General features: G+C 41.6%; 3 protein-coding genes across 3 annotated transcripts; all 3 read right to left on the bottom strand.

The window, feature by feature from the left end:
- Positions 1-1,905: 1,905 nt before the first annotated feature.
- LOC138885122 (uncharacterized) lies at positions 1,906-2,703 on the bottom strand. The gene is made up of 2 exons (XM_070166022.1): positions 2,559-2,703; positions 1,906-2,399 (listed from the first exon to the last, which is right to left on the bottom strand). Exons 1-2 carry the CDS (start codon positions 2,701-2,703, stop codon positions 1,906-1,908), a joined length of 639 nt encoding a protein of 212 aa, XP_070022123.1.
- Positions 2,704-4,996: 2,293 nt separating this feature from the next.
- LOC138885121 (uncharacterized) lies at positions 4,997-6,060 on the bottom strand. Its single transcript, XM_070166021.1, has 2 exons — positions 5,712-6,060; positions 4,997-5,037 (listed from the first exon to the last, which is right to left on the bottom strand). Exons 1-2 carry the CDS (start codon positions 6,058-6,060, stop codon positions 4,997-4,999), a joined length of 390 nt encoding a protein of 129 aa, XP_070022122.1.
- A 2,049-nt stretch (positions 6,061-8,109) lies between these two features.
- Positions 8,110-9,045, bottom strand: LOC138885120 (uncharacterized). Its single transcript, XM_070166020.1, has 2 exons — positions 8,943-9,045; positions 8,110-8,783 (listed from the first exon to the last, which is right to left on the bottom strand). The coding sequence occupies exons 1-2, from the start codon at positions 9,043-9,045 to the stop codon at positions 8,110-8,112; spliced, it is 777 nt and encodes a 258-aa protein (XP_070022121.1).
- Between the last annotated feature and the right edge of the window lie 11,372 nt (positions 9,046-20,417).

Genomic DNA, 20,417 nt, shown 5'->3' with positions numbered 1-20,417 from the left:
AGTAAACTGAGTTCCCCTATTAGAAATGATAGAAACGGGGACACCATGCAAGTAAACAATCTTCCAGATATAGATCTCAGCCAACCGCTCTGATGAATAGGTAGTACAAATAGGAAAGAAGTGCGCGAACTTGGTCAGCCGATCCACAATCACCCAAATACCATCGAACTTCTTCAAAGTCCGTGGGAACCCAACTACAAAGTCCATGGTAATACGCTCCCATTTCTACTATGGAATCACTATCTGCTGAAGCAAGACACCCATCCTCTAATGCTCATATTTCACTTGTTGACAATTGAGACACCGAGCTACAAATTACACCATGTCTTTCTTCATCCTCATCCAACAATAATACTGCCTCAAATCCTGATACATCTTCGCGGCACCCAGATGAATGGAATACTGTGAGCTATGGGCCTCCTCCAGAATTAGCTCCCGAAGCCCATCCAAATTGGGCACACATATCCGGCCCTATATCCTCAACACTCCATCATCACCAATAGTCACATCTCGGGCATCATCATGCTGAAATCTTTCCTTAAGGACAATCAAGTGAGGATCATCATACTGACACTCTTTGATGCGATCAAATTAGGAAGACCTAGAAATCATACATGCTAATACCCGACTAGGCTCCGAAATATACAACCTCACGAACCGATTGGACAAAGCCCAAACATCAACTGCCAGAGGTCTCTCCCCAACAGGAATATATGCCAAACTGCCCATACTCACTACCCTTCTGCTCAAGGCATTGACCACTACATTGTCCTTTTTTGGATGATATAAGATAGTGATGTCATAATCCTTCAGTATCTCTAACCATCTCCGCTGCCTCAAATTGAGATCCTTCTGTTTGAATAAGTGCTGGAGGCTACGATGATCAGTAAACACCTCACTAGACACACCATACAAGTAATGCCTCCAATCTTTAACGCGTGAATAATGGTAGCCAACTCTAGATCATGAACATGATAGTTCTTCTCGTGGGGCTTCAACTGATGAAAAGCATAAGCAATAACCCTACCCTCCTACATCAAAACACAACCGATACAAACCCTCGAAGCATCACAATACACTGTGTATGAACCTGAAGCTGATGGCAATACTAATACTGGATCTGTAGTCAAGGCAGTATTGAGCTTCTGAAAGATCACCTAACACTCATCCGACCACATAAAAGGAGCCCCCTTCTGAGTCAACTTGGTCAAGGGTGATGTTATAGATGAAAATACCTGAAGGAACCAGTGGTATATTACCCCGCCAAACCAAGAAAACTACGAATCTCCATAACTGAGGACGTTCTGGGCCAACTGTAAACCGCCTCTATCTTCTTTGGATCAACCTGAATCCCTCGTGGACACCATATGCCCCAAGAAAGCCACTGAACTGAGTCAAAACTCACACTTGGAGAACTTTGCATAAAGCTTCTCCTCCCTCAATCTCTACAATACCTCTCTCAAATGCTCAGTGTGCTCCTTCTAATTATGCGAGTACCAGAATATCATCAATGAAAACTATGACAAACGAGTAGAGATATGGCCGTAACACGCTATTCATCAAATGCATGAACGCTGCTGGGGCATTGGTTTGCCCAAAAGACATCACAAGAAACTCATAATAACCATATCGGGTCCTGAAGGTTGTCTTAAGAATATCCAAGTCCCTGATCTTCAACTGTTGATACCCTGAATGGAGATCAATCTTGGAGAACACTCTCACTCCCTGAAGCTGGTCAAATAAATCATCGATACGAGGCAAATGATACTTGTTCTTAATTGTTTCTTTAATTAACTTCCTGTAATCAATGCACATCCTCATCATGCCATCCTTCTTCTTCACAAATAGAACAAGCGCACCCCAAGGCAAAATAATAGACCGAATAAATCCTTTATAAAGGAGTTCCTAAAGCTGCTCCTTCAACTCTTTCAGCTCCGCTGATGCCATACGATATGGTGGAATAGAAATCGGCTGAATGCCCGGCACCAGATCAATACCAAAATCGACATCCCTGTCCAGTGGCATGCCCGATAGATCTATAGGAAACACATCGGGAAAATCCCTTACAACTGGAACAAAATCAATTGTGGGAGACTCTACACTAACATCACTCACAAATGCTAAGTATGAAAGACAACCTCTCCCAACCATATGCGGGGCCTTCAAGAATGAGATTACCCTGCTGGGAACATAATCAGACAAACCTCGCAAATCAATCCGTGGCACACCCGGCATATCTAACGTCACTGTCTTGGCATGACAGATCAAAATAGCCCCGCACGGAGATAACCAATCCATGCCCAATATGATATCGAAGTCCACCATGCAAAGTAGCAGAAGATCCACTGGGGTTTCAAGACCCCCAATAGACACAATGCACGACCGGTATACACGGTCTACTATAACAATATCGCTTACCAGAGTACAGACATGAAAAGATGAAATGAGAGACTCGCAGGGTGTATCCAAATAATGGGCAAAATATGATGACACTTAAGATAAAGTTGAACCGGGATTAAATAATACAGAGGCATCTCTGTGTTAGACTGAGATAATACCTGTGATCATAGCATTAGAAGTAATAGCATCTGGTTTGGCTGGAAGAGCATAGAAACGGATCTGACAACCACCTGATCGGCCTCCTCCTCTAGGGCGACCCCTAGTTGACTGACCTTGCCACAACCCAAAAACTGACCCGGTCATGATGGCGCCTATCGTGGAACTAGGCCAGCCACTTATTTCCAATTACTCTATTTTCCAATTGAAAAGCTTAAGAAAACTTCATGTTTTAATAGAAATCCAATGATAATAAAAATAGAAGTTCCAAAACCAGTAAAAAAAAAATATAAGCCCGACCTCGGGTGTCACTAGTCATGAGTAAAAACTACTACAACTGTTCGAAATAACAAGACTAGTACAGTCTGAAAGTATCCAACATATAAACTAGTGGAAGATAGGGAAGGAGAAGGCGGAACTGTGGTCGCCAAAAAGCTACCTCGCAATCTCTAAGTGAAAGTCCGCACAATATAATCAGCAGCCGCTACCGTGACCTTAGACACCTGGATCTTCACATAAGGTGCAGGAGGTAACGTGAGTACACCAACTCAATAAGTAACAAGTCCAACCTATGGACTGACAAGTAGTCATGGACCAACCCTCAACAGGTAATAACATATATCTGAACAGGAAAAATAGACATGCTTACAGTTCAAGTAAAGTTCAATAGTATTTAAATACAACTGAACAGTACGAAGTTCAAAACTCAGAGATTTTACATATACCAATGCACAACTAGCATGATCAATGTTCCATGAACCTCCACTCACAAGTGCTCAACCCCTCGGTACTTTATATGGCCATCCAGCGCAGGGAAGATCCGTCCCGGAATATACATCACTGACCGCAGTCATCTAGTACCGAGGACACAAACCAATCCAGCCTCACGGAGAAGATCTATCTTCCGGTATAATACTTCGGACAAGAATCATATCCAGGGAAGATCCATCCCACAATATCGTTATTTGTGCTCACTGAGGTGTAAAGACTCTAGAGGGGCTTCTCTCAATAGCCCAAGCGCTATAATAAAGCGAATGAAGGCTTGTTCAATATGTCGCTGCGGTGTGCAACCCAAATATCATACTGTCACTCAATATCAGGCTCTCGTCCTCCCTCAGTCATAACTCACCAGTCTCACACACGGTCTCCAAATGTGATGATACTGGCCTGGTCAACAATAAAATGTGGCAAATAGTAATAATCGAGACTAAGACATGATATAATATGCATGAAAAGGGCTGAGTACATAATATCAGTAAAATACATTATATGATAACAAGAACCGACCTCTTGGGTCTCAATAATATTGGCGTGAAGCCTTAACATGATAATCATCATGATTTACAGCTCAACAACTAGATCACATAATTATAGCACAAATATAGGTAAAAAAGAACCACTAAGTGGTGTTCTGGAATGATCCAGGCCGCGTTTCCAACGGTGCATGCCTATACGCCTATCACTTGGCATAGCGCCACCTTCATAATAATCATAGAACACATAGTTCAGGGTTTCAAACACGCAAAACCAAGATTGGAAGCGTTACTTACCTCAAGCCAAGCCAAACTCTACCCCACGACGCCCTTTCCTCTCGATTCGGCCTCCAAGTTCCTCGAATCTAACCAAAATCGGTTCATAACCATCAATATATGCTAAAGGAGTGAAAACCATATGAAATTAATCAAATTACAACACAATCCACGAAATTGACCAAACCCGACCCCCCGGGCCCACAGCTCGGAATCTGACAAAATTTACATCAATTGAATCCTTATTCCCCCACGAGTTCATTCATACCAAAAGTAACAAAATCCGACCACAAATGACCCATCAAATCCCTAATTTAGGTCTCCAATTGTTTTCCAAGCCCTAACACCCAGTTTGCTACTAATTTTCCCATAGATTTCAAGGTTACAACCTTAAAAATCATCATAAAAACGAGTTTAGGGACCAAGAACCTTACCTCTAAGAAACCCTCTTGAATTCTCCCTTGAATTTGCTCTCCAAAGCTTCTTCTTATTTGAAATGTTATGAAAAAAATGACCCAAATTCGTGAAGGGTGAAATATATATGTTCTTACCCAGCAAAACCGCATTTGCGATCTAAATATCGCACCTGCAGAACTGCACCTACGGTCCCACGTGCGTATCTGCAGATTTCACTTATCCGCCCAGCCACCGCACCTGTGATCAAAATCTCGCACTTGCACCATCACAGGTGCGCCCAAATTTTCACATCTGCGGCTCCAACATTTCCCTCTTTTGACCACATCTGCGACTTCATTTTCGCTTTTACGGCCCCGCGCTTGCAGTCCCCAAGTCGCAGGTGCGGTTATGACAGGAACTTAGCACGTCAGCTGCCAATTCCAATTCAAAACCTCCCGTCAACCATCTGAAATCACCCTAAAGCCCCCTGGACCTCAACCAAAAGCACAAGCAAGTCATATACCACCTTCCAAACTTGTACCAATCTTCAAAACACCTAAAACAAAATCAGAACATCAAATTAACCACAGATTTAAGCCTAAGAACTCTAAATACTTCTGAGTTCTGCTTTTGATCAGAAAGTCTATCAAACCTCGTCCGAATGACCTAAAATTGGGCACACACATCCCATATGACACAATGGACCTACTGCAACTCCCAGAATTCCATTCCGACCCCGATATCAAAATCTCCCCTATCAACCGGAAAACGCCAAAAATCCATTTTCGCCAATTCAAGCCTAAATCTACTCTGGACCTCCAAAACATATTCCGATCACGTTCCTAAGTCCCAAATCACCTCACGAAGCTATCCAAATCAACAAAACCAAATTCCGGGATCATTTTCTCACAAGTCAACTTCCGGTTGACTTTTCCAACTAAGGACCAACTTAAGAGACTAAGTGTCTCAAACCTTCCCAAAACTATTCTGGATTCGAACCGACTAGCCCAATAGCACATAATACAGATGATCAAAGTATAATGAAGCAGAAATGGAGGAAATGGGGCGGTAAGTCATGAAACGACCGGCCGAGTCATTACATCCTCCATCTCTTAAACAAACGTTCGTCCTCGAACGAGTCAAGAAATATACCTGAAGCCTCAAATAGATGAGAATATCTGCTCCGCATCTCCCGCCCGGTCTCCCAGGTAGCCTCCTCTATGGGCCGACCTCTCCACTGCACTTTCATTGAAGCTATATCTTTCGACCTCAACTTTCGAACCTGACGCTCTAGAATGGCTGTTTGTTCCACATCATAAATCAAATCTCCCTCTAACTGAACCGTGCTAAAATCTAGAACATGATATGGATCCCCAGTATACTTTCGGAGCATAGAAACATGAAACACCGGATGTACACTCGACAAGATGGGTGGCAAAGCAAGCTCATGAGCCACCTCACCATTCCTCCGAAGTACCTCAAAAGGCCCAATGAACCGAGGACTCAATTTACCCTTCTTCCGAAATCTCATAACACTCTTCATGGGTGACACCTTCAGTATAACCTTCTCCCCAACCATATAGGACACATCACGGACCTTCCTGTCAGCTTAACTCTTCCATCTCAACTGCGTTGTACGAAGCCGCTCCTGAATCACCTTCACCTTGTCCAAAGAATCCTACACTAAGTCCATGCCCAAAAGCCTAGCCTCACCCGGCTCAAACCAACCAACTGGAGATCTACACCATCTCCCATACAAAGCCTCATATGGAGCCATCTGAATACTCGACTGATAATTGTTGTTATAAGCAAACTCCACGATCGGTAGAAACTGATCCCATGAACCACCGAAGTCAATCACACAAGCGCACAACATGTCCTTCAATATGTGAATCGTGCGCTTTTACTGTCCATCCGTCTGAGGGTGAAAGAGTATGCTCAACTCAACCTGAGTACCCAACTCTCGCTGTATGGCTCTCAAAAACTGCGAAGTAAACTGAGTTCCCCTATTAGAAATGATGGAAACGGGGACACCATGCAAGCAAACAATCTTCCAGATATAGATCTCAGCCAACCGCTCTGATGAATAGGTAGTACAAATAGGAAAGAAGTGCGAGAACTTGGTCAGCCGATCCACAATCACCCAAATACCATCGAACTTCTTCAAAGTCCGTGGGAGCCCAACTACAAAGTCCATGGTAATACGCTCCCATTTCTACTATTGAATCACTATCTGCTGAAGCAAGCCACCCATCCTCTAATGCTCATATTTCACTTGTTGACAATTGAGACACCGAGCTACAAATTACATGATGTCTTTCTTCATCCTCATCCAACAATAATACTACCTCAGATCCTGATACATCTTCACGGCACCCAGATGAATGGAATACTGTGAGCTTTGGGCCTCATCCAGAATTAGCTCCCGAAGCCCATCCATATTGGGAACGCATATCCGGCCCTGCATCCTCAACACTCCATCATCACCAATAGTCATATCTCGGGCATCATCATGCTGAAATTTGTCCTTAAGGACAAGCAAGTGAGGATCATCATACTAGCGCTCTCTGATGCGATCAAATTAGGAAGACCGAGAAATCATACATGCTAATACCTGACTAGTCTCCGAAATATCCAACCTCACAAACCGATTGGACAAAGCCCGAACATCAACTGCAAGAGGTCTCTCCCCAACAGGAATATATGCCAAACTGCCCATACTCACCACCCTTCTTCTCAAGGCATCGACCACTACATTGTCCTTTTTTAGATGATATAAGATAGTGATGTCATAATCCTTCAGTAGCTCTAACCATCTCTGCTGCCTCAAATTGAGATCCTTCTGTTTGAACAAGTGCTGGAGTCTACGATGATCAGTAAACACCTCACTAGACACACCATACAAGTAATGCCTCCAAATATTTAACGCGTGAACAATGGCAGCCAACTCTAGATCATGAAAATGGTAGTTCTTCTCGTCGGGCTTCAACTAATGAGAAGCATAAGCAATAACCCTACCCTCCTGCATCAAAACACAACCGACACAAACCCTTGAAGCACCACAATACACTGTGTATGAACCTGAAGCTGATGTCAATACTAACACTGGAGCTGTGGTCAAGGCAGTTTTGAGCTTCTGAAAGATCGCCTGACACTAATCCGACCACATAAAAGGAGCACCCTTCTGAGTCAACTTGGTCAAGGGTGATGTTATAGATGAAAATACCTGAACGAACCAGTGGTATATTACCTGGCAAACCAAGAAAACTGCAAATCTCAGTGGTTGAGGATAGTCTGCGCCAACTCTAAACTGCCTCTATCTTCTTTGGATCAACCTGAATACCCTCGTTGGACACCACGCGCCCCAAGAAAGGCACTGAACTGAGCCAAAACTCACACTTGGAGAACTTTGCTTAAAGCTTCTCCTCCCTCAATCTCTGCAATACATCTCTCAAATGCTCAGTGTGTTCCTTCTAACTATGCGAGTATACCAGAATATCATCAATGAAAACTATGACAAACGAGTCGAGATACGGCCGAAACACGCTATTCATCAAATGCCCAAGTCCCTGATCTTCAACTGGTGATACCCTGATTGGAGATCAATCTTGGAGAACACTCTCACTCCCTAAAGCTGGTCAAATAAATCATCGATACGAGGTGAATGATACTTGTTCTTAATTGTTACTTTAATTAACGTCATGTAATAAATGCACATCCTCATCGTGCCATCCTTCTTCTTCACAAATAGAATAGGCGCACCCCAAGGAAAAATAATAGGCCGAATAAACCCCTTATCAAGGAGTTCCTGAAGTTTCTCCTTCAACTCTTTCAGCTCCGCTGGTGCCATATGATATGGTGGAATAGAAATGGGCTGAGTTCCCGGCACCAGATCATTACCAAAATCGACATCCCTGTCCAGTGGCATGCCCGACAGATCTGTAGGAAATACATCAGGAAAATCCCTCACAACTGGAACAAAATCAATGTTAGGAGTCTTTACACTAACATCCCTCACAAATGCTAAGCATGAAAGACAACCTCTCCCAACCATACGCTGGGCCTTCAAGAATGAGATTACCCTTCTGGGAACATAATCAGACAAACCTCGCCAATCAATTCGTGGCACACCCAACATAGCTAACGTCACTGTCTTGGCATGACAGACCAAAATAGCCCGGCACAGAGATAACCAATCCATGCCCAATATCATATCAAAGTCCACCATGCAAAGTAACAGAAGATCCACTAGGGTATCAAGACCCCTAATATACACAACGCATGACCGGTATACATGGTCTACTATAACAGTATCGCTTACCAGAGTACAAACATGAAAAGATGAAATGATAGACTTGCAGGGCATATCCAAATAATGGACAAAATATGATGACACATAAGAGAAAGTAGAACCAGGATCAAATAATACAAAGGTATCTCTATGTCAGACTAAGATAATACCTGTGATCATAGCATCAGAAGTAATAACATCTGGTTTGGCTGGAAGGGCGTAGAAACGGGCCTGACAACCACCTGATCGGCCTCCTCCTCTAGGGAGACCCATAGTTGACTGACCTTGCCACAACCCAAAAACCGACCCGGTCATAATGGCGCCTATCGTGGAACTAGGCCAGCCACTTATTTCCAATTACTCTATTTTCCAATTGAAAAGCTTAAGAAAACATCATGTTTTAACAGAAATCAAATGATAATAAAAATAGAAGTTCCAAAACCAGCAGAAAGAAAATACAAGCTCGACCTTGGGTGTCACTAGTCATGAGCAAAAACTACTACAACTGTTCGAAATAACAAGACTAGTACAGTCTGAAAGTATCCAACATATAAACTAGTGGAAGATAGGGAAGGAGAAGGCGGAACTGCGGTCGCCAAAAAGCTACCTCGCAATCTCCAAGTGAAAGTCCGCACAAGATAATCAGCAGTCGCTACCGTGACCCGAGACACCTGGATCTGCACACAAGGTGCAGGATGTAATGTAAGTACACCAACTCAATAAGTAACAAGTCCAACCTATGGACTGACAGGTAGTCATGGACCAACCCTCAACAGGTAATAACATATATCTGAACAAGAAAAATAGACATGCTTACAGTTCAAGTAAAGTTCAATAGTATTTAAATGCAACTGAACAGTACGAAGTTCAAAACTCAGAGATTTTACATATACCAATGCACAACTAGCATGATCAATGTTCCATGAACTTCCACTCATAAGTGCTCAACCCCTCGGTACTGTATATGGCCATATGGCCCAGGGAATATCCATGGAATATACATCACTGACCGTAGTCATCCAGTACCGAGGACACAGGCCAATGCAGCCTCATGGATAAGAACCATCTCCGGTATAATACTTCGGACAAGTTCTATATCCAGGGAAGATCCATCCCTTAATATCATCATCTGTGCTCATTGGGGGTGTAAAGACTTCGGAGGGGTTTTTCTCATTAGCCCAAGCTCTATAAAAAAGCCAACGAAGGCTTATTCAATATATCGCTGCGGTGTGCAGCCCAAATCTCATACTGTCACTCAATATCAGGCTCTCGGCCTCCCTCAGTCATAACAAACCAGTCTCACACACGGGATCCAAATGTCATGATACTAGCCCGGTGAACAATAAAATGTGGCAAATAGTAATAATCGAGACTGAGACATGATATAATATGCATGAAAAGGGCCGAGTACAGAATATCAACAAAATAAATTGTATGATAGCAAGAATAGACCTCTTCGGTCTCAATAATATCTGCGTGAAGCCTTAACATGATAATCAGCATTATTTACAGCTCAACAACTAGATTATATAATTACAGCACAAATATCGGTAAGAAAGAACCATTAAGTAGTTTTCTGGAATTATCCAGGCCGCATTTCCCACGGTGCATACCCATACGCCCATCACATGGCATAGCATCACCTTCATAATAATCATAGAACACATATTTCGGGGATTCGAACTCGCAGAACCAATATTGGAAGCGTTACTTACCTCAACCCAAGCCAAACTCTAGCCCGTGATGCCCTTTCCTCTCGATTCGGCCTCTGAATGCCTCGAATCTAACCAAAATCAGTTCATAACCATCAATATATTCTAAAGGAGTGAAACCAATACGAAAGTAATTAAATTACAGCACAAATCCCGAAATTGACCAAACCTGACCCCCGAGCCCATGTCTCGGAATCCGACAAAATTTTCATCAATGGAATCCTTATTCCCACACGAGTTTATTCATACCAAAAGTACCAAAATCCGACCACAAATGACCCCTCAAATCCCTAATTTTAGATCTCTAATTTTTTTTCAAACCCTAACCCCCAATTTGCTACTGATTTTCCCATAGATTTCAAGCTTACAACCTTAAAAATCATCATAAAACGAGTTTAGGGACCAATGAACTTACCTCTAAGAAACCCTCTTGAATACTTCCTTGAATTTGCTCTCCAAAGCTTCTTCCCGTTTGAAATGTCATAAAAAAAGTGACCCAAGCAAAAACGCATCTGCGGTCTAATTATCGCACCTGCGGAACCGCACCTCCGGTCCTAGGTGCACATCTACGGATTTCACTTATCCGCCCAGCCACCGCACTTGCGATCAAAATCTCGCACCTGCGCCATCCAGGTGTGCCCAAAGTTCCACATTTGCATCTCCAGCATTTCCCTCTCTTGGCTGCATCTGCGACTTCATTTCCGCTTCTACGGGTCCGCACCTATGGTCCCCAAGGCGCAGGTGCAGTTATGACAGGAACTTAGCACTTCAGCGGCCAATTCCAATTCAAAACCTCCAGTCAACCATCCGAAATCACCCCGAGGCCCCCGGGACCTCGACCAAAAGATCAATAAGTCATATACCACCTTACAAACTTCTACCAAACTTCAAAATAGCTAAAACAACATGGGAACATCAAATTAACCACAAATTTAAGCCTAAGAACTCTAAAAACTTCCGAGTTCTGCTTTAAATCAAAAAGTCTATAAAACCTCATTTGAATGACCTGAAATTTTGCACACACATCGCATATGACACAGCTAACCTACTGCAACTCCCGAAATTTCATTTCGACCCCGATATCAAAATATCCCCTATCAATAGGAAAATGCCAAAAATTCATTTTCACAAATTCAAGCCTAAATCTACTATGGACCTCTAAAACACATTCCGATCATGATCCTAAGTCCCAAATCATCTCCCGAAGCTATCAGAATCATAAAAACCAAATTCAGGGATTGTTTTCTCACAATTCAACTTTCGGTTGACTTTTCCTACTAAAGACCAACTTAAGAGACTAAGTGTCTCAAACCTTCCCAAAACCATTCCAGATTCGAACCGACTAGACCGATACCACATAATACAGATGATCAAAGCTTAAAGAAGCAGAAATGGGGGAAACGAGGCGGTAACTCATAAAACGACCGACCAGGTCGTTACGTACGCGAACTCGTGCACACTGGCGTGAACGCGATGCTCATTCCTCAGCAACCTATGCGAATGTGTCTGAGAACATATGAATGCGTAGAAAAACTTGACCCTAGCCATTAGACATCCTTATGCAATCGTGATCGCGATCCTTGCTCCGTGATCGCAATTAAAAAAAACAGATACCCTAACTTTGCAGAACCAACAATGAAAAATGAATGAAAAATAGTCCGAAATCAATCTGAAACATGCCCGAGCCTCTTGGGACCCCGTCCGAACATGCCAACAAGTCCCATAACATAATATAGACCTACTCGAGGCCTCAAATCATGCTACAACATGAAATTGTCGAATCGCACCTCAAATCGAGCTTAACGTACTTTGAACTTTTCAATTTCCATAACCGATGCCGAAACATAGCATATCAACCCAGAATTAGCCCATATTTTGCACACAAGTTCCAAGTTACATATCGAAGCTATACCAACTCCTGAAATCACAATCCAATCCATATAACCACAAAGTCAACTCACAGTCAAACTTTTGAACTTCCCAAAACTTTCAAATTTCCAATTTTTGCCAAATTGTGCTGAAACCTTCTAGAAACATCCAAATGCGAATTCGGTCATACGCCTGAGTCCAAAATCACCATCAGGACCTACCAGAACTATCAAAACTTTGTTCCGGAGTTAAATTCTCAATAATTCAAACTTGGTCGACTCTTTCAACTTAAAGCTTCAACAATTAAATTCATTCTTCCAAATCGATTCCGAATAACCTGAAAACCAAACCGGCGATTCACACAAGTCAAAATATATCATACAAAGCTTCGTATGCCTGTAAATTGCACAAAAAAGTGTAAATACTCAAAACGACCGTCGGGTTGTTACACGCACGCTCGGGGGGAAAGGTTTTTGCATGAACTTCTTTCAATCCAAACCCTTCAAAATTGATGGTGCCCCTAGAATTTTATCAACCCTGGAATTATAGGTTTCCACTTTCTTGTCATTTGCTTCAATCTTTTTCTCCCTCGATTCAACTCGCTTTGTTAGTTCCTCGAGCATGTTTATGATTGCGGGATCGGTCCCTGATTCATTTCTGTTTGACCGTACGAACAACTTCCTATGATGGCTCGGGCTCAAACCTGCTTGGTGCATGGTTCTGGTTTTGGAGTTGTGCAATTGTAGCTTGTTGAGACTGAAACATTTTGATTATAACCCGAAGGTTGATCCCACCTTCTTCACTGCCCTATGTGCTCTGACCAGTTTATCAAACGTCTCTGCAGATGCTACTCTCAAGATAGAGGCCAAATTTGCATTAATAGGAATATGGGAACTGGCGTCGATTGGGTCAAAGACCAGGACTCCATCGTGGTCAACTAGAGGTACTTCATTCCCCGGGGCGACTATGTTGACGTTTTCATCATGGAGACTAAGGCCATTGTTTATATGTGTGGGTGCTGCTTGAGAGTTTGACATGCTGATCTTGGAATCAAAGATACTCACTATAACAAGTATTAAATAGTGTGTGTCACGAAAGTTAGTACCAGGCAATCACTATTATCCTTAGCCCCACAGTAGGCGACAAAGTCTTTACCCTAAAAACGGATAACAATTGGATTTATACATGGTTTTAAGGACACGTGATTTTACTTAGCACAAACTGAGAAAATATGTAAATTGATATTGAAATTGACCGTAAATAGAAATAAAAGCAAACCAAAGGAAACTTATAGCTTTGGCCCTCGAGCTAGGTCGCCCTCGAACCAAATGAATATTCCACTGAAAAATATGAATAAAGTAACAGAGTATTGAGAGATTAAGATAAAGGTAGTATATTGTGTTGCTTGAATGTTATATCTTTTACAAATGATTAGATCCCCTTTATATAGTAGGGGAGTCCTACCCTTGATACTATTCTAAATATAGTAATAAATCCCATGAGTAGCTAATTAATTGGCCTTTTCTTGATACATGCCGAGATTTCTGCTGTGATCCTCGCCCGATCATAGATATTTTGGCTTTCCATTATTTGGCTTGGTAAGAGATCTTGATCGGTCTCTATCTTGGATTGTCTCGATCTTGCCCGATATCAATCTCGATCGATCTCTAGGTCACGAGCTCGGCAATCTAACTTTACATCATGGTCCGATGTAACATGGGGTCGAACCTTGGCCTGCCACGTTCCAGTCTTGATTAGTCATACAAAATAAGAAAAGTCCGATTTGACCGTATACAAAAAGAAATATATGGTGTTTGAGCTTTCCTCTATATTTGTTTCATCAGTTCATCCTTGTAATTCATGTAAACCACAAAACTTTGTACATTTTTGGGAGGAATGTTTTTTAGTTTGGGCCTAGTTTAATAGCTAGGAGACTGAAATATGGTGAACAAAAGATTTTATGACCTTTACTGAACATATTAAGATCAGTTGAAAGATTGAAAATACAGAAATTCAGACTTCAGAAAGCTTCAAGGCATGAAAATACTTATATTCTCTCACCTTTTGAACTTAGCATTGACGTGGAAACTTAGTCCAGTTTTCCTTCTCTTTTTGGGGTGGGTGGAGGCGGGAGATCGGAGGGATATTACTCTCTTCAGTGTGTGTGTATGTATATATGTATATCCCTCCCAGGTGGTCTCCAGAGATTATTGGGTTACTTTGCTGTTTCCTATGGGGCTATAAAAATTTTCACTAACTAAATAAAGAGGCTAGAGAATGGTTCATAGGTCCTGACTGGAAGTTGGTATTCTGCTTCTTCATGTGTTGTTCATTTTTCCCTCTTATGTAGCTATTTTACTCTTCTTGTCTCAGGTGCGCGTGTCTCTTCGATTATTCAAATTGCCACAATAAGAATTCCCTTTGTGTTGCTTATCAGAAAAAAGAATGATCCTTTATTTTGTGCATTTACCAATGGTATTTGTATTGGTGGTGAAATGACGTTACACGTGAAATATTGGAATGCTGACATGGCATGACACGTGGAATAGTGATATAGTGGCAAGTGACATTCTCAATTGATAGAATTAACTGAGAAGAGAAGTCACAAGGAGAAATACTCACGATACGGAACATAAAAGAGAACCAGGCCTAACAATTGGCAAAGAATAGACAAGGATAGAATGAATAAAGAACAAAAAAAGGGAAAGGTAGATTAACGGGAAATAAATAAGGAAGGGGAATCAGAATAGTTATGGGAAATTTATAGCAATAAATATGCCAATTATAGATATCCGAGATAATGAGCAATCAATATCATTAATGCCCATAATCTACCCAAATTATGTGGGAAAAACCGTTACTATTGTACATTCCTATGTAAGGGCACATAATTTTATTTTTAGGGACAAATCTGAAGCAATATTGAAATATACTCTTTACTTTTCTACTTTCTCGAAATTCTCAATCATGATTTTGCAATTTGTACATTAATCAATTCCTCTGCCATTCTTATTATTTTCCTTAAATATCATTGTGAAAGCGAAGTAAAACTTGGTTATCAATAATTCGTTTTCTGCTCAATTTAGATTTTGACCAAGAAACATATTTTTGGTTAAAAAAATTGGTTTCGTTGCCGGAAATCTGATAATCTTTTCACTTTCCAAATTCTCCTTATGACAAACAATTATGTCAATTGTCAAGGACAATTACCAACTAAATCAACAGGAGGGAGGAACGCCACTAATCTTTTCACCACAAGAATCTCCTCGAAAGTCCCGAGAAGGAATACTTCAAAGATCAAAATCACATACGAATGATCATGTCACGACCCGAATTTTCCACCCTAGGAAGTCGTGATGGCACCTAATAGTAAAAGTAGGCAAGCCAATTATTCCAAATAGTTAACCCTTTTCATTTTTAATCCCTTAACAATTGTGCGTTAACATTTTATAAACAACGGAAATTAGTATCAGAAAGTGCAGAGTATAGCTCCAAAGGCTGAAGCACCGGGATTTGCACAAAGTGCAGAGTGTAGTATCAGCACAACTGACCCCATGTGTTGGTAAGTGTCTAGGCTAACCTCGACGAAGTAGTGACGAGTATAGGACAAAACTACCAAATAAACCTGTGTAGTTATATCATATACAATAATTAATAATGACAGAAATTAGCAGTTAAAGATGGGAAGGGTAAACATGCTGCGGGGAATATCAAGTACAAACAAAATTTTAGTAAAGAAGTGAAAGGAACACGAAAATTCAATTGTAAGCAAGAATAAGGAAATCAGTGACAAGTGCACAGCATCACCCTTCGTGCTTTTACTCTCATCTTCACCATAAGAATCAATATAATTGGCACGACATCACCCTTCGTGATTTTACCTCACATAATCATGACACGGAATTATCCTTCGTGCATTATCACTCATATCATGGCACGACATTTTACATCGTGCGGCACGACATCACCCTTCGTGATTTTACCTCACAATATCGACAAAACATCACCCTTCATGCATTAACACTCTCAAAATCATGCACAATATCACCCTTCGTGCTTTACACTCTTCCTCACGCAAGCAACAATCACAAATCAATTTGGGCAAGGGAAGCAATAATATCACAATAAAATCCCGGCAAGGGAACAATAACATAACAACAATATCCCTGCAAGGGAAAAAATAACATGAGTAATAACATCATGGAAAGGGAGATAATAATAAAGGCAATAACATCCCGGCAAGGGAGACAATATCATAAACCTCTTATCTTTTCCACAATTACTTCACAACTCAATTCTCAACTTGAGCCAACGCTCTACAATATTCAATTTCCAATAATACTTCCACAAGCCTTGTTCAACAATAGAAATCATCATATAAAGCATTAGCAATACGAAACGGAGTCACATCAATCATTGTATAAGACTGACGGACATGCTTGACACCGACGTATAGGTACTCGTCACCACACCTATACTTCGTACTTAACAATTAACACTTAGCAAATAAGACACAACTCCTAATCCCTCATGCTAAGGTTAGACCAAACACTTACCTCAATGCCACGAACACAATTCAAGCCACAACTACCGCTTTACCTCTTGTTTCCACCACCAATTCGCTTGTATCTATCCACAATTGACTTAAAGAAATCAATAAATGCTAAATGAATCAATTCTAATGCATGGAAATAGGTTTTCTAAATATTTCCCCAAAAAGTCAAAAATTGACCTCGGTCCCACATGGTCAAAACCTGAGGTTCAAACCAAAACACGATTACCATTCACCCACGAACTCAAATATATAATTTGTTTTGAAATCGGACCTCAAATTGAGGTCCAAATTCCCAAGAATTGAAAATCCTAAGTTCTACCCAAAACACCCAATTTCCCCCATGAAAACCCTTGATTTTGAATTAAAATCATGTGAAAAGATGTTATGGATTAAAGAAAATGAGTTAGAAACGACTTAGAGTTGATTTGGAGAAGAACTTTTCTTTAGAAAATCGCCCAAGAGAGCTTAGGGTTTGAGAGAGTTTGAAAAATGAAGTAAAATCCGTCTATGTCCCAATTAAGTGGTCGCAGATGTCGCAATTGCGACCAGGGTTCGCAATTGCGAACCCCTTCAGGACCTGTTGCCTTCGCATTTGGGAGGGATTAGGCGCATTTATGACACAACCCTATTCGCATTTGCGATAAAAGGGTCGCATTTGCGACCAAGGCCTGCCCTGTCTAGGTTCGCATTTGCGACGCCTAGTCGCAATTCCCATGCCTGAGGACTTCGAAATTGCAAAGCCTGGTCTCACAATTGCAAGATCTGAGGCCTGGGCAAAAATACCAGATACTAGAAACTTTTCCTAAGTCTAATTTCACTCTGTGGCCTATCCAAAACTCACCGAGCCCTCGGTGCTCCAAACCAAACATGCAAGCAAGTCCAAAAACATTATAGACTTGCTCGTGTAATCAAATTATCAAAATAACATCAACAACTATGAATTATACCTCAAATTCATCGAATCGCTCAAGAACATTGAAATTACTATTTTCTCAAATAAAGGTCTGATTTATACCAAACAAACCCCGATTCTTACCAAACTTCACATATTCAACTTAATTATTATTTCAAACGTGTACCGGGCTCCGGAACCAAGATACAGGCCTGATAACATCAAAAAATTACATCAAATCACTTCTAAAACCCTTTATATTTTCCAAAAAATAATTTTCTTTAAAAATTTATTTCTCGGGCTTAGGACCTCGGAATTTGATTCCGAGCATACTCCTAATTCCCATATTTTACTATGGACCCTTTGAAATAGTCATATCACGGGTCCGAGTCCTTTTACGAAGAATGCTAAACAAAGACAATTTTAATCAATTTTAAAGTTCATTTTCTTTATTTTAATTAGTTTTCACATAAAAGCTTTCTAGAACTGTGCATGCAAATCGAGGTGAGATAAAAAGAGGTTTTAAGGCCTCAAAACACAGAATTTACTTTCAAAACGAGTGATGACCTTTTGGGTCATCACATTCTCCACCTCTAAAACAATTGTTCGTCCTCGAACGGACATAAGAAAAGTGCCTGAGTCGGAGAAAAGATGGGGATATCGGCTCCGCATATCGGACTCAGACTCCTAGGTAGTTGCCTCGGCAGGCTGACCTCTCTACTAAACACGAATAGAAGGGAAACTCTTCGATATCAACTGACGAACCTACCGATTTAGAATAGCTTCCGGATCCTCCTCATAGGACAAGTCCTTGTCCAACTAGACAGTGGTGAAGTCTAACACGTGGGATGGATCGCTGTGATACTTCCAAAGCATGGACACATGAAACACTGGATGCATGGCTGCTAAACTCGGCGGCAATGAAAGTCTGTAAGCCACATCTCCCACTCAATCAAGAATCTCAATTGGGCCAATGAATCCAGGGCTTAGCTTGCCCTTCTTTCCAAATCTCATCACGCCTTTCATAGGCGACACCCGAAGCAACACCAGCTCGCCGACCATGAATGCTACATCACGAACCTTACAGTCAGCATAACTCTTTTTCCTAGACTGAGCTGTACAAAGCGTATCCTGAATGATCTTGACCTTGTCCAAAGTATCCTGTACTAGATCTGAACCGAACAACTGAGCCTCTCTCGGCTCAAACCATCCACCCATTGACTGACACCGCCTACCATATAAATCCTCATAAGGAGCCATCTGGATGCTCGACTGGTAGCTATTGTTGTAGGCAAACACTGCTAAAGGCAAGAACTGATCCCACGAGACTCCAATGGCAATAACACAAGCTCAAAGCATATCCTTCAAAATCTAAATAGATGCTCGGACTGCGATTCCGTCTGAGAATGAAATGCTGCGCTCATCTCGACCCGTGTGCCCAACTCACGCTGAACTTCCCTCCAGAATGTGAGGTAAACTGCATACCTCGGTCCGAAATTATAGACATGGGCACACCATGAAGACGAACAATCTCCCGGATATAGATCTCAGCTAACCTCTCGGAAGAATAGGAGACTGCTATGGGAATAAAATGTGTTGACTTGGCCAGTCTATCAATAATAACCCACATCGTACTGAATTTCCTCTAAGTCCGTGGGAGTCCAACAACGATGTCCATAGTGATATGCTCCCACTTCCACTCAAGAATCTCAATCTTTTGGAACAAACCACCAGGTCTCTGATGCTCGTACTTTACCTGCTGACAATTCAAACATCGAGCCACATACGCAACAATATCTTTCTTTATCCTCCTTCACAAATAATTCTACCGCAAGTCCTGATATATCTTAGCGGCGCTCGGGTGAATAGAGTACCGGGGCCTATGGGCCTCCTTTAGAATTAACTCTCAAAAGTCCATCCACATTAGGCACACAAATACGATCCTACATCCTCAAAACTCCATCATCTCCAACTATAACCTGCTTGGCACCTCCATGCCGCACTGTGTCCCTAAGGACACACAAATGAGCATCATACTACCGATCTTGGATGCGCTCAAATAATAAAGAATGAGCGACTGTGCAAGCTATCACACGACTGGGCTCAGAAATATCCAACTTCACGAACTGATTGGCTAAAGCCTTAACATCTAAAGCAAGCGGTCTCTCACTGACCTAAATATACGTAAGACTGCCCATACTGGCCGACTTTCTACTCAAAGCATCAGCCACCACATTGGCCTTTCCCGGATGATATAAGATGGTGATATCATAGTCTTTCAACAGCTTCAACCACCTCCTCTGCCTCAAATTTAGCTCCTTCTGCTTGAACAAGTACTGCAAACTCTTGTGATCTGTGAACACCTCACATGACACGCCATACAAATAGTACCTCCAAATCTTCAGCATATGAACAATGGCTGCTAATTACAAATCATGAACTGGATAATTCTTCTCATGAATCGTCAACTATCGCGAAGCATAAGCAATGACCTTGCCATCCTGCATCAACACTACACCAAGTTCAATACGAGATGCGTCACAATAAACGGTATATGGCCCTGAACCTGTGGGCAAAACCAATACCGGCAGCATAGTCAAAGCAGTCTTGAGCTTCT

Source organism: Nicotiana sylvestris, chromosome 2 (genome assembly GCF_000393655.2).
Source record: "Nicotiana sylvestris chromosome 2, ASM39365v2, whole genome shotgun sequence".
NCBI lineage: Eukaryota > Viridiplantae > Streptophyta > Magnoliopsida > Solanales > Solanaceae > Nicotiana > Nicotiana sylvestris.
The sequence above is the reverse complement of the archived record's forward strand: the minus strand, read 5'-3'. Positions and strand labels throughout refer to the sequence as shown.